We start from the raw sequence: 12,773 nt of genomic DNA, 5'->3' as shown, positions 1-12,773 counted from the left end.
TATTCTGGTTTTGAGACAAGGCCTTTGCTCATTTCAAACTCTCAATGTTACTGCCTCTAACCTTCCCAAATTGCTGGGATTGCAGGTGTGCCTCACCACACCCAACTGCTAACAGGGTTTTTCAGGCCTTCCGGTTCAGTCGCTGTCCAGACCACTCCTGTACTACAGCTCTCCTTCCAGGTCCTGGAAAGCCAGAATGCTTGCCCACTGCCAGGCATTTTTAAAGTTCCCATAGACCACATTGTATTTGTATGCGTGCTCTCCCAGACCACAGCCTCGCCCCTGCTCCAGCCCCATCTCTACAGTGGCTGGGCCTTGCCATCATTCACATACTCTTGCATCCTAGCCTGTATCAGTTTGTCCATCATGCATGTCACCAACAAGTCTCAAAGATAGCCATCCCCCATTGTGCCCAAGACAGTACAGCACGGAGGGGAAGTTTGTGTGGAAGGCAGACAGCAAGCTGGTCCTCAGGGTTCAGGCTGGGCAGGAAGCTAGCGTCCCAGCTGTGCTCAGGAAGGAGAGGTCTTTGGGAGTTACTCTATATATTCTATACAATATGTAAATACAAATACATACCCACTGCGCTGATCCTTCTGTTAACTAAAGGAGACTGAGCTCTCAGGGCAATTGAGATTTAAGTGGAGAGATATGCCCATAAGCACTTAGTTCCTTCATCGGGCTTCTGGAAATCAGCCTTTGGTACATCCCAAAAGAGTGAAAGAGGAAATAAGTACTAGACATAAAGAACTGAAATGTGCTGAGGTCCAGAGACACGGCAGCAGCCAGAGGCGTCTCACCCAGATCCCATATGTAGGACTGGAAGATTATTCCCACATGTCATGGCTGACCATGGGTAGGTGAGTCCCATTCTGTCTAGGTTCTTGTTGTCCACATGGCCTCCAAAGAAATGCGCTCTGCTCCTCTGCCCAAGCCCAGTGGCTGCACAAAAGGGGAGACACAGGGAAAAGGGCATGAGAAATCAGGCTTACAGGCAGGAATGCGTGAGCTGTGCTCCGGGGAAAGTGAGCCACAGCTCCATTTGGCGGGAAGTGAAAGTTTGCATAAAGAGTTGGGTCACTTTAGGAAGTTTGGGACTGAACACTAATGGCTCAGTCCTGTAATCCTAACTACGCAGGGGGCTGAGATCTGAGGATCTTGGCAGACAAATTCGACTCTCATCTCCAGCAAAACACTGGAGGCAGAGGCATGACTTGAGCTGTAGAGTGGTAGCCTTGAGCAAAACAGTTAAGCAAGAGTGTGAGGCCCTGGGTTCAAGCCCCAATACCAGCACGCGTGTACACACACACACACACACACACTATGAATTCAGGTGTGGACGCTGTGACAGGGAGGAGAATGCACAGAGCTGTGAGAAGGGGAGCCCCAGACCCCGTGGTATGGAGGCAGCTCCCTGAGGGTGGAGGCTCAAGGGCCCGGGAGGCCAGAGTGCAGCAGTGTCTACGGGGAGGAGGGAAGGGACAGAGCTTACAGTCTGATAAGGAAACGTCACTTTGTGTCCTGCGTCCTTCCTTTTCTTCCTCTGGCCTGGGTCTTTGTCATCTCTCCCTTGTCCCTGACTGTGTTTGGTTGTCCAGGCACCCTGGCACAACCTGTCTGGGGGTTAATATTTATACAGCATGAGGGGTGCCCTTGGTACTACCCCTCCTCAGCAGGTTGGTACGTGGGGCGGGGCCTGGGCACTGAAGTGAGACAGAGGCATAGACTATTTCACAGGCCTGGGGGAGGGGCAGGTACAAGGTCACCGTCAGCTCAGGACATCTGGCACCAGTGGCCTTGCTGGGGAAAGGAGTCAAGAAGTGGGGTGTCTGGGACCTGGCACCCCTGCCTGAGAGGGGAAGATGTCCCTGCCCTCTGTTGGGGATGCAAGGCCTGAAAATTCCTGAGCTTCCGAAGGTACATGGGTCCTGTCTGCTCTTTGCCTGGGTGGGGAGCAGATTTTATGCCCAGCAGGGGGAATAGGTGATCTCTAGATGAGTCTTCAGCTCAGCTGGCATTAAGGGAGTCTGGGGCCTTCTCAGGGGGAAGGGGTGGGAGGCAGAGCCGGTCCTCCATAGGATCATGACAGATGAGAGCAGACACTGACGTTGGCAGGGGAGAGGAGGGTCTCTGGGTTTGGCCAACTTATACCACCAACATTCACACCACACAGGACTCTGCCCAGCCGGGAATGACCTTGGCAGCAACCATACCTCATCAGGTCGACAGAGGGAGCCCTAACTCTGTGTCCTCTTGGGTCCACAGCTGGCTGGGCATAAGACTGACTGTCTCTGGCCAAGGAGGCTGGCCAGTGGAGAGACATTCCCCGGGACTGGGCATGGGGGTGGTGAGGTCGTGTCCTGCGTGATTAGAAAACATCTGTCGTGCTCTGATCTTTCTCTGGATTTAGGAGAGTGACCAGGGGATTGGGACTAAATTGAGGCACCCTACTAGATGGTATAAGTAAGGGACCCACAGTGCCAGACCCACCTACTGGAAACCAGCCCTCTGGCCCTCAACACCCAAGCTATCCGTCCCTTGTCTCTGCCTCCGTTATGCCACTGGGGCAGTCTGCACAGCAGCATGCCCCTTCCAGACCTGCCATGCTAATGCTGTCTGACCTCAAAGTAGCGAGGTCACCTCTGGAGCCAATCCCAGAGCTTTAGGAGAAAGTAGGGGGCAGACATGATGGGGTGCAGCTGGGGGAGCCGCCCTAGCACTAAGATGCTCCTGCAGGTCCCCTCCCTCCACCCAAGGCAGAGGCCCTAGGAGCTACAGCTTCCTCCTCCTTCCCCCTCCCACCTCGCCTAGACAGGCTGGGCTGCCGGCAGGTTGTCTTGGCAACGGGAGGCGGAGAGGAGATGCGCCGAGGGATGGAGGTGTATGTCACCGCCGAGGCTGCGGTGCTCCTGCCCCACGCCCCAGGCCCTTAAAGGTACCGGGAACCCTCCCCTCCACCTCCCCTCCTCTCCGCCCTTCTCCTGGTCCCCCCCCCCTACACACCTCTGTCCTACATCACAAGCCGGAGGCAATCGGAGGAGACTCCCCTCCCAGCCCTGCTTCCCACCCAGGGCTCAGACCCACCTTATTCCAGGCCCCTGTTCACAGCTGTCCTTCCTTTGGCACCCTCTCCTTCTAGCCCTGCTTCTGGGAACCCTTGTACCGGAAGACGTCTCTTGGGGTGGGGTCCGGGTGGGGGTGGGGGAGCCGTAAAAGCCAGGGGAATGTCAGGAATCCTAACCGGCTGAGTGGCGGAGCCCAGAGCTCCCCGGGTGGTGCTTGGTCTCTTGGAGGACTGAGAGAGAGGGCTTGGGACTGGGGTGGGGTTGGGATCGCTCCACGTCTCTCAGACCCTGATTTGGAAAAATAAGGGTGGGGTGGAAAGGCACTAAAGCCTTGGGCTAGCCCAGGCCAAGCTGGCTGCGGGGATGGAGGTAGCTCCTCCCCCAGGGCCGGGGCCCCCTCCGGCAGTTAAAGGTATACCCCTCCCTCCACAGCCCTGTAGATGGGATGTTTCTCCCTCCCCCCGGGCTTTCTCCATACCTTCCACGCAACCCTCGCAGGACCCCACCCCACTGGGCAGCCAAGCCTAGACCCTTTCCCCGTCCCAGCCACCTGCCATCATTCTTTCCCCTGTCTGGAGCACTCCCCTGGTTATCACTAAGATACACCCCTCCCTTCTCTCCCAGAGGAAGATCCTGGGGTACATTCCCACCTGACCCCCATAGGCCCTTCCCCATATGGTTTTTCCCTTTGGGTATCCAGAGCCCCCTCCTCGGATTCTAGATTTCCTAACAGCCGGCTGACAGGATCAGCTGACCGGCTGTGGGCCGCAGTTACCAGGGCAACCGCAAGGCTGCTAGGTAGGCAAGTCTGCAGCGGACGTGAAGGCCGAGAGGAAGCTGGCCGGCACCTGTGGGGGGGGGGCTCTAGCTCCCCTCCCAGGGGGCATCCCAGAGTCCTAAGGTGGTTGAGGTTCTGCCAGCTCTGGAGGAAGGCATGCCTCTGTGGATTCTGTGGAATTCTGTGGAATTGGGAACTGCCCCCCTCTCGGGAATCTCCCTTTGCACAAAGCTGCCCTCCCCGAAAGACGCGGGGTCCTCCGCGCGCCCTCGGGGTGGTGCCTTATGGCGGATTCCAGAGGATCCCATGCTTTCTTGCATCTATTTGCCTCTCCTAGGGGCGGGTTTAATCTTTTGCTGATCAAATGTGGTACCTCTGCCTGCATACCTGCCCTGAGAAGTGGGCTTCCCCCACCACCCCCAAAGACTTTTGTGGTGGTTTCTGCAAGAGGATGGGGGGCCGGGGAGGGGAGGGGAGGCATAGGTTCCTGGAGAGCCGTGCATGGGCCCCTGGCTCAGCCGTCGTCTCCCCTTCCTCCCGTGACTTGAAGGCTGAGGGCCGGCGCGAGTGCGCTGCAGACAGAGCTGGGTGTGGGAAAGGGGAAAAGGACAGCGCAGCGGATTCTGCTTCGTCATGATGCCGGTTAATGCCTCCCTTGTCTGTAATGGATTGAGCTGCCGGCTGCAGTGGACTGTGGAACCACAGCCCATCCAAACACACACACTCACACACACACACACACACACACACACACACACCCTGGGCCCAGCCGGCCACTATCAGCTCACCGGAGGTGGGGAGGGCGAGGAGGGCGTGGGGGAGCCTGCGGCCCGCCCACCCACCAGACACCGGCTCCCCAGCACCCGGGACCCAAGCAGCAGGGGCTCGTGGAGCGGCAGGGTGGGGGTGAAAGGGGTGGGGGCCCAAGAGGGGAGATCAGACCGCTCTGTGCGACCAGCTCCCCTCCTTCGCCAGCTCCCACCCCACCCACCCCAGCCGGCTTTCTTCCTGTTATTTGTGCTTCGGGAAAGCTCGGCTGGGTGCCTGGAAGAGGAGCCTCTTACCTAGGCTCCTGAGAAACCGCACCGCCGGTGGACGGGGCCTATACCTCTTGGGGGGCTCGGAGCAGCTGGCCACACTGTCAGGGAAGAGGTAGGTGACAGGGTGTCCCACCTCTTTCCCCCCCTCTCCCGGAGCAGAGTGCCTTTTGAGCTACAGCCCCTACCAGGGTTCCAGGCTTTGGTCGGGAGCAGGTTGCTGACAGCTCTGGTGTCTTGTTCAGAGGGGAGCCGGGCCTGGGGTGGGGGGCAGGCCTGGGACTAGCTGGGTTTGGTCTGATCAAACCTCTTTCTGATTTGCGGAAGAAAGGCTGGGGTGTTCCAAGTCCATGGAAGTCACGCTGCCATCCCCAGCACCCCAGGACCCAAGCACCATGGGGAACTGGGCAGGGGAGCTGTTTGCTCCGTACTGAACCATGGAAGAGGAGCTTGCAGGGGGCGAGGGGGGTTCCCCTTTCCAGGGTGGGAGCGATCCTCTTGGGGTCCAGTGCTATTGGTGTGGACTCTGCTCTGAGCCCCTCCTAGCTGTGGCTCGAGGCTGGGGTAGAAGCCTAGGGAGGAATGTGGGGTGTCTGGGTGCGGCTGCAGGCAAAGCCTGCCTGTCCCCACCCTGGCGGCTGGTGTTTGGGAAGGTCTGGACAGTGAACTTCATCCCCTCTCCCTCCCCTCCCCCTCCCCCGTGCCTGGCGTTTCCCTCCCAGGAGACAGGTTGCCTGGTTGAGAGCCAGGGGAACAGAGAAAGGAAGGCACCGGAGTCCTGGGGATGGAGGAGCCCCCAAGGGCAGGGCTGCCGTTGGGCTGTTGGTCTACATGTGCACAGCCCGGGCAGGGTGCCAGCACGTGGCGTGGGGGCTGCGCGCGTGGAGAAGTATGCACCAAGGGGAGGATCAGTGGGTGGGTACAAGTGGGTGTCCTCAGCACCATGTGTCATCCTGTGGGGGCCTTGCTGGGAGAGTGGGAGTGTGAACTGGCAAGCTGGCTGTGGAGTCCCCGCGTGCACCCGTGTGCCTGAATTCCGTGTGCAACTGTGTGTGGTACGGGGCTCTTCTGTGTGTGTCGCCCTGGGGTCTGTTTCAGCACTACTGGCTTTGCTGTGGACAGACCCTGAGCCCGGTGTCCAGCATTCGTTCAGAGCCCGTGTGAGAAGAGAACAGAGAGACTGCCAGGGTTGATCTGAAAGCCAAATTTAGGGGGCCAGGCCTCCTGCCTCCCCCAGCTTGTTTGTTCAGCAGCACAAACCTAAGGGCCTAGAAGCGGCATTCTCTGCAGGCATGCGCCTAGAGACAGGGTCTGCAAACCCAGCAAGGGAAACCTCAAGAAGAAAAAATGAATGAGGAGCTGCACGTTTGTGGGGTCGTGGGGAGAAAGAGGCTCAGTGGAAAGGCACAACCTAAAAGAGGCAGACTCCGTACACAGCGCCTCATTGCTCGCTCGGGGTGACAGGCCTTGTAGAGTGTCTGTATTAGAGAGAGTCTGGTGCTAGCAGGCAGAATAAGAATAGACATGATTGCACTGCTGGGTTCTGGTGGCTCATGTCTGTAATCCTAGCCACACAGGAGATGTGAGGATTAAAGTTCAAAGCCAGCCAGGGCAGGAAAGTCCATGGAGTTCTTGTCTCAGATTAACCCCCACCATCACACACACACACACACACAAGCCAGAAGTGGAGCTATGGCTCAAGTGATAGAGCACTACTAGCTTTGAGCCTGGGCAGGGCCCGGGCCCTGAGTCCAAGACTGGCAAGTGCACATGCACACACACACACAACATTGCATAAGGGAGAAGGGTGAAAGAAGAGAGCAGTAGCAGGGCTGTGCCTGCCTGAGAACGGCCGGGGAGTTCCTCTTGGCCTAAGCAAGGGATGTGTGTCTGGTGAGCCATGGGTCTGTCCCGCCCCGCCCTGCCCCACACACAGAGCCGCTCTGTGGTTGGCCTGGTCCTTGCCCTGCTGGTCTGCCCTGCGGCCCTCTCCTCCCCTCCCTGGGATGCTGTTTTGGGAACTGGTGACCTAGCTGGATCCTGCTTTTATTTCTGGCATTGAGTTGTTGCCATAGCAATTTTGGAGGTGGGGCTGGGAGGGGGAAAGGGTGAAAGGGAAAGAGAGATGGGGGAGGTGGGGGGGGGAGGCAGGAGAGGGAGGGCCAAGGCAGTCCTGAATGACACCGAATCCTAGAGGGGCAGAGTGCCCCCTACCTGACGCAGCCCACTTGGACAGCCTCCAGCCTGGCCTGGCCCAGCCTGGACGGCAGAGCCAGCCCCTCCTCCACCCCCCCAACCCCCGCTTCCCAGCTCCCACTCCACAGAGTGAGGACTGATCCCAGTGATCTTTGGTATGGACACAGCATCCCATGCCTTTGGCCTGAGTGGGAGGCCTGGGTAGCGACCCCAACTTGGCTGCACCCTTCTAGCAAGTTCATTTCTCAGCCTCTTTTGTCCTTCCAAGTGAGCACAGGTTGGTTGGGGTGGCTCAGGATGGCGTCGAGCGCCAGAGGCTGCGGGCTCCCTGCAAGTCCAGGGCACGCGGTCTGGGCTCCATCCCCTGCCTGGACTGGGTGGCTGCGCCCACGGAGGTCCCATAGGCTCCTCTTATCGCCTGCATCCCTGGAGCTGCGGGACTCGGTTGCCTTGGCGATGAGGGTGGGTGGTGTGAGGTGGGGCTGGGCTGGTGGCTCAGATAAGCCCAGACTCGCTGCTGGGGGTGGGTGGGGCTGAGATGGAAGGATGGGAAACTCGCTGGTGGCTGACCCGAGCCAAGAGAGCTGCGCAGGCCTTCCTTCCGCCACCTGGGCTGCCTTCCTCCTGGGGGGGGGCTTCCCCTGGGCTCACTCTCTCCCTCCCTGCCTTCCTGCTGCAGCCTGCCCTTTTGGTCTCTGTCCACAGGGATGCTGGGACCTCCTAGACTGCACAAATGTAGGAAAGGGTATAACATAGATAGGAAAAGGGGCAAACTACCTCCTGGAGAGAGAAATAAAGTATGGAGAGATGAAGTAGGCAGATTGCCTGGAGGGTATGATCATTTAAGCCCCTAGCCCTTTGGCTTTAATAGTTAATTTTCAGATAGGGTCTCCAGATTTTTGTGATCCTCTTACCTATGCTTCCTGTGTAGCTGGGATTATAGGCATGACCACAACACTCAGCTGGTTTGTTGAGATGTAGTCTCAACTAGCTTCTTGTCTCCTATCTCTGCCTTCCAGATAGCAGAAAATACTGGAGAGAGCCAGACTCTGAGAACTTTCTATTTCTTAAGGAGCTCCAAATGAAATATGCAAATGTCCCAAGGAAGAAGGTTGTGTTTCTACTCTCAGGCCTCCAGGGAAATAACTGTCTCACACCCAGGCTGAGCTGTAGGACCCTCAAGAAGCAAGGGAGAGCCCCAGAAGCTATAGAGCAAAGCCTGGTGGTAGGGGGCAGTGTAGCTCAGGAGGACAGGGGCAAATGGACAGATGGGCTCAGGGACCTGCTCTGCGCGAGGTGGGCTTGGCTAGAGGTGAGACTCAGATCAGTGTCCTTGACCAGAGATTTGACGTGTCGTGGTCTGAGAATCTAGTTGATTCTCTGGACAGGGAGAACAACTCTGAAGGGCAGCACAGAGCCAGCTGTGACATGGGGGTCTAATGCACCAACTGTGAATGTAACGCCGCCGGAGGTGACCCTTCACTTCCCAGCACTCACTCCGCCCATAGCCACGGACCAAGTCTGCACCCCACACTAGGCGCTCAGGCTGGAGCTGCAGGGCCACCCTGGGTAGCTGTGTCTGGAAGTTCTCCTGCCCGTCTGCAGCCAGCAGCGTCTGGACGCCATGCTGCGCCTCGGTCACACCTGTCTCTCTGGGAACTGGAAGCTTCTGAGCTGGCTCCCTCTAAATGTCCTTCTGACCCAATGTGTTGCCCTTTCCTCTCCTTTCTAGAAGCATGTGGTTGGTTCCAAAGCCAAGCCTCCACTTGGTACTTCTTGGCAGAGACCAGCTCAGACCAGTTCTCCTTGCTGACACCTTGCTCTTCCCAGCCTCTCTCCCTTCCTGCGTCTCTGCCCTGAGTGAGCGCCTGTGCCCTAGGAACGTGGGCCGGGCCCTGCCTCTGCCCTTCCCAACAGGCGGCCACGGGACCTCCAAAACAGAACAAAGCTCTTCTCCCAGTTCCTCTCCTCACAGCCTCCCCAGGGCTCCACGCTGTTCCAGTTTCTGGGTCCTCCTTCCTTCCCATTCTCAAATATCACACTTACTGTGTACAGGGCCCTTTGCTGAAGACACAAGTGCCCCAGTGTTGGCCTCCTGGGCGCGCGCGTGTGTGTATGTGTGTGTGTGTGTGTGTGTTGGTACTAGTGCCTACAATGTTGTTGCTTAGCTTTTTCGCTTGGGCTGGTGCTCTACCACTTGAACCACAATTCTAATGCCAGCTTTTTAGTGGCTCATTGGAGATAGTCTCATGGACTTTCCTGTCCAGGCTGGCTTTAAATTAGGATCCACAGATCTCAGAAGATCCTCAGATCCCAGATTCTCAGAACTCCTGAGTAGCCAGGATTACAGGTGTGAGCCACCTCTTTTCTGACTCTTTCTGATCATGCCATCTCTGCTATTTTTTCTTCCGGTACCTGGATGCTGGTTGTTTTGCTGTTGGTGGAAGTGTGTTTTATTTTTGTTGTTTATTGCCATACCCAGGACTCTGCCACGTAAGCTACAGTCTTAGCTCTCTAGGATGCTGGTTGATCGTTTTACTTCCCCTGTCTAGTTGTGTGTGTGTGTGTGTGTGTGTGTGTGTGTGTTCAGAGTCCCCCTCTAAGTGAATGGTTCCCAAATGCAAATCCCTATTTCCAGCTCCTTTCCTGGGGACAGTTCTTCCTGCTGGTCAGCCTAGCAAAAGTAAACTCATTCCTTCCTTCCCCCTCTTCCTTCCCCTCCTCCTCATGCTCCTTCTCCTCCCTCTTCCCTTCTCTTCCCTCCTCTCACCAGCCCTGCTCTAGGATCCAGTCCTGCTTCGTACAGGCTGTCTCTAGGATCTCTCCGATTAGCTGCTTCCTGTGCTTGGCGCATGCCCAAGGCTGGCCCTTCACAGTCCCATGCCTGAATGCTGTCTCATCTCTCCCAGCTTGCAGGCTGTGGGCCACCTCTGCCTGCCCAACCCAGCTCCCAGGCTGCTAGGGGGTTCATGTGGCCCAAGCGTGTCCTGGATCCCAGCCCTTTAATGCTTAAAACGAGTCCTCCCCTCCTCACACACGTCTTGCTCTGAGAAACTCTTCATTCCCGGGCTGGGAACTCTCCAGCCCTTGGACTCCCTTCACCCCCTGCAGCCTTATCTGGCACAAGCACCTCTATGCTGGCACAGCAGTTATCTGTGGGCAGCATGCCTTCTTCTTGGAGGGGCCGCCTCTCACTCTCCACTCACCTTTCTGCTCCCTGTGACACTCTTCACAGGATTAGGCTGTGCTCCTACAGAATCCATGCTAGAAAGTGTGCATGCAGCAGATAGAGCAATATGTGATTGGGTGAGTAGATGGATGGAGGGCTAGATGAGTAGATAAGCAGGTGGATGGGTAGATGGAAGGATGGATGGAGGGTGGATGGATAGGTGAGTGGGTGGATAGATGGGTAGATGGGAAGATGGATGAGAGAATGGATGGACAGATAAGAGGATGAATGGATGATGGGTGGATAGGATAGATGGATGAACAGGTAGATGGATGAATGATAGATGGGAGGACAGACGAGTGGGTGGACAGATGGGTAGATAGGAAGATGGATGGATGGATGGATGAGCAGATGGACAGAATAAAAAGCATTTCCAAGTGAGCACCAAGAAAGTTTGAGAGGCATTGAACCTCTAGATTGGAATCTTCCCGCGCAAGGGTGTGTGTGATAGTTGGAGCCTTGTCTTAGAGATGCCTTGGTTCTAGAACTCCAAAGGGACTTGAAAAATCTAGAAGGTCCTGGACTCTCCCCATACATGTGGTTGAGCTTTGGTCAGTCTCCATGCTGGAGACCACCATCCTTAGCTCCTCAGCCTTGGCCAGCCTCAGTGTTCTCATCTTTAAAATGGGCTTACCCTTGCAGGATCACACCAAATCATGCTTTCTGGTGTTTGTCCAAGTACCTAACAGACTGTGTGTCTAGTGAGGGTTCTCAAGGTACTATGGCTGCTGCCTCTAGAAGTCCACAGTGAGCCCCTCCCATGCCTCAGCCTGTGATGAAGTGCTTGCTTACATACCCCTTGCTTTGAATCTCCAGAGTAGAGACTAGCCGTGGAGGGGCGGGGGCTTTGAGGACCCTGGAAGGATGAATGGCCTGGGAACAGAGGGGTGGGGAAGGGGAGTGAACTCTGTGGTGCCAGTGGAGAATTTGGTGATTGGGTGAGCCGCAGACTGGCTGGTGCTACAAATAGATAAAGCTGGACAAGATGGCCCATGCCTGTTCCCCAGCTATGGAGGGAAGCATCCATAGGACTGCTGTGCAGCCTGACCCAGGAAAAAAAAGCCAGACCCTATCTCAAAATTAAAGCAACAAGTGCTGGAGGCGTTGATTCCGTGTCAGAGAGCCTGCCTAGCGAGGGCAACGTTCTGGGGCCAAACCCCAGTATTATACCTGTTTTTTTAAGTATAGATAAAAAGATTGGGAAGCTGGGCATCCCAGCTACTAAGGAGATTGAGATCTGAGGATCACAGCTCTGCCTGGCCCCGGCAGAAAAATCCATGAAATGCTTATCTTCCACCAAAAAGCTGGAAGTGCAACTATGGCCCGAGTGGTAAAGCATTAGCCTTGAGTGAAAAAGCTGAGGAACAGCGTCCAGGCCCTGAGTTCAAGCTCCAGGATTAGCACCAAAAAAAAAAACAAAAAACAGACTGGGAGACCAGTGGTCTTTTATGTATAACTCTGTTGCTAGGAATGAACTCTGGAAAAGCCCCCTGCCTTCCTCAGTCCCTGGGAGGTAGGAATATTGCAGCGAACCTTCTTCATGGAATACATGGTGCTTTATACACTTCTCATGCTGCAGCTTACCTAGTGGTCTCCAGCAGCCCTCAGAAGCAGGGACAGTACTACTCTCCTGCGATTTTTCTTTTTAAGGTTTCTTTAATATCAACCTCGAGGCTTAATGATCATTGCACAATTCAGCTCTCAGCCTCTGGAGCATAGCTAGGATGACAGGCCTGAGCCACCAGCACCAGGGACTTTGTGGCTTCTTGGGGGGGGGGGGGGGGCAGATGGCAGCCCCTGCTTCTCTTGGGTGCAGGGAGGAGGGAGAGGGAGCGGCCTAGGGAGCCGCCCAGGAAGACCTGGCCCTTCGACTGTCTACTGCGCAGACAGAGCTCATGTCCCCACTTACAAAGCGCGCAGGGCTGGCCAGGCGGGGCGGTGGGCCTTGGGGGGCATTCTCAATACCACCGGGCCGGAGACTTTGTGGGGTGCAGGGACATAGCCCAGGCCTGCCAGGGGGTGCTTTGCCGAGTGGCTGCCTTTGGGGGGGGCAGGAGCAGCTGGTCCAGGGCGCTGACCTCACACCCAGAGGGACACGTCCCCGTCCCTCTGTCCCTCTGTCCCTCTGTCCCTCTGTCCCTCTGTCCCTCTGCTCCCCGTGTGTCGTGCGTCCATGGCTCCGGTATGACTCAGTCCCTCCGAGTGTGCCAAGCCTTCCCGTGGCTGAGAAGGAAGAAGCGGGCCTGGTGGATGGACGGGCGGGGGGGGGGGGAGGCCGGGGTGCAGAGCCCGGGAGGGGACCTGACTGCGGGGACCCCGCCCCGGGCGGGGCAGAGGTGGCACCGGCTGGGGATGCGGGGATGCGGAGGCCACAGCCCGGGCAGCTGGCTGACCCCTGCCGTCATTTCCTCCGGAGAACAATGGCTCGCCAACGCAGCGCGCGGGGCCGCGTGCGGGGCGCGCGCTCC

The 12,773-nt window shown here is 56.9% G+C and overlaps 1 protein-coding gene across 1 annotated transcript in view; it reads left to right on the top strand.

The window, feature by feature from the left end:
* The first annotated feature begins 12,665 nt into the window (after positions 1-12,665).
* Positions 12,666-12,773, top strand: part of Dmtn (dematin actin binding protein) — a 14,788-nt gene continuing 14,680 nt past the window's right edge. The window contains exon 1 of the mRNA XM_013034416.1: positions 12,666-12,755. Within this exon, the coding sequence (XP_012889870.1) occupies positions 12,666-12,755 (90 nt within the window). The remainder of the gene's footprint in view (positions 12,756-12,773) is intronic.

The sequence above is a fragment of the Dipodomys ordii genome, unplaced genomic scaffold, assembly GCF_000151885.1.
Source record: "Dipodomys ordii isolate 6190 unplaced genomic scaffold, Dord_2.0 Scaffold189, whole genome shotgun sequence".
Classification (NCBI taxonomy): Eukaryota; Metazoa; Chordata; class Mammalia; order Rodentia; family Heteromyidae; genus Dipodomys; species Dipodomys ordii.
The sequence above is the reverse complement of the archived record's forward strand: the minus strand, read 5'-3'. Positions and strand labels throughout refer to the sequence as shown.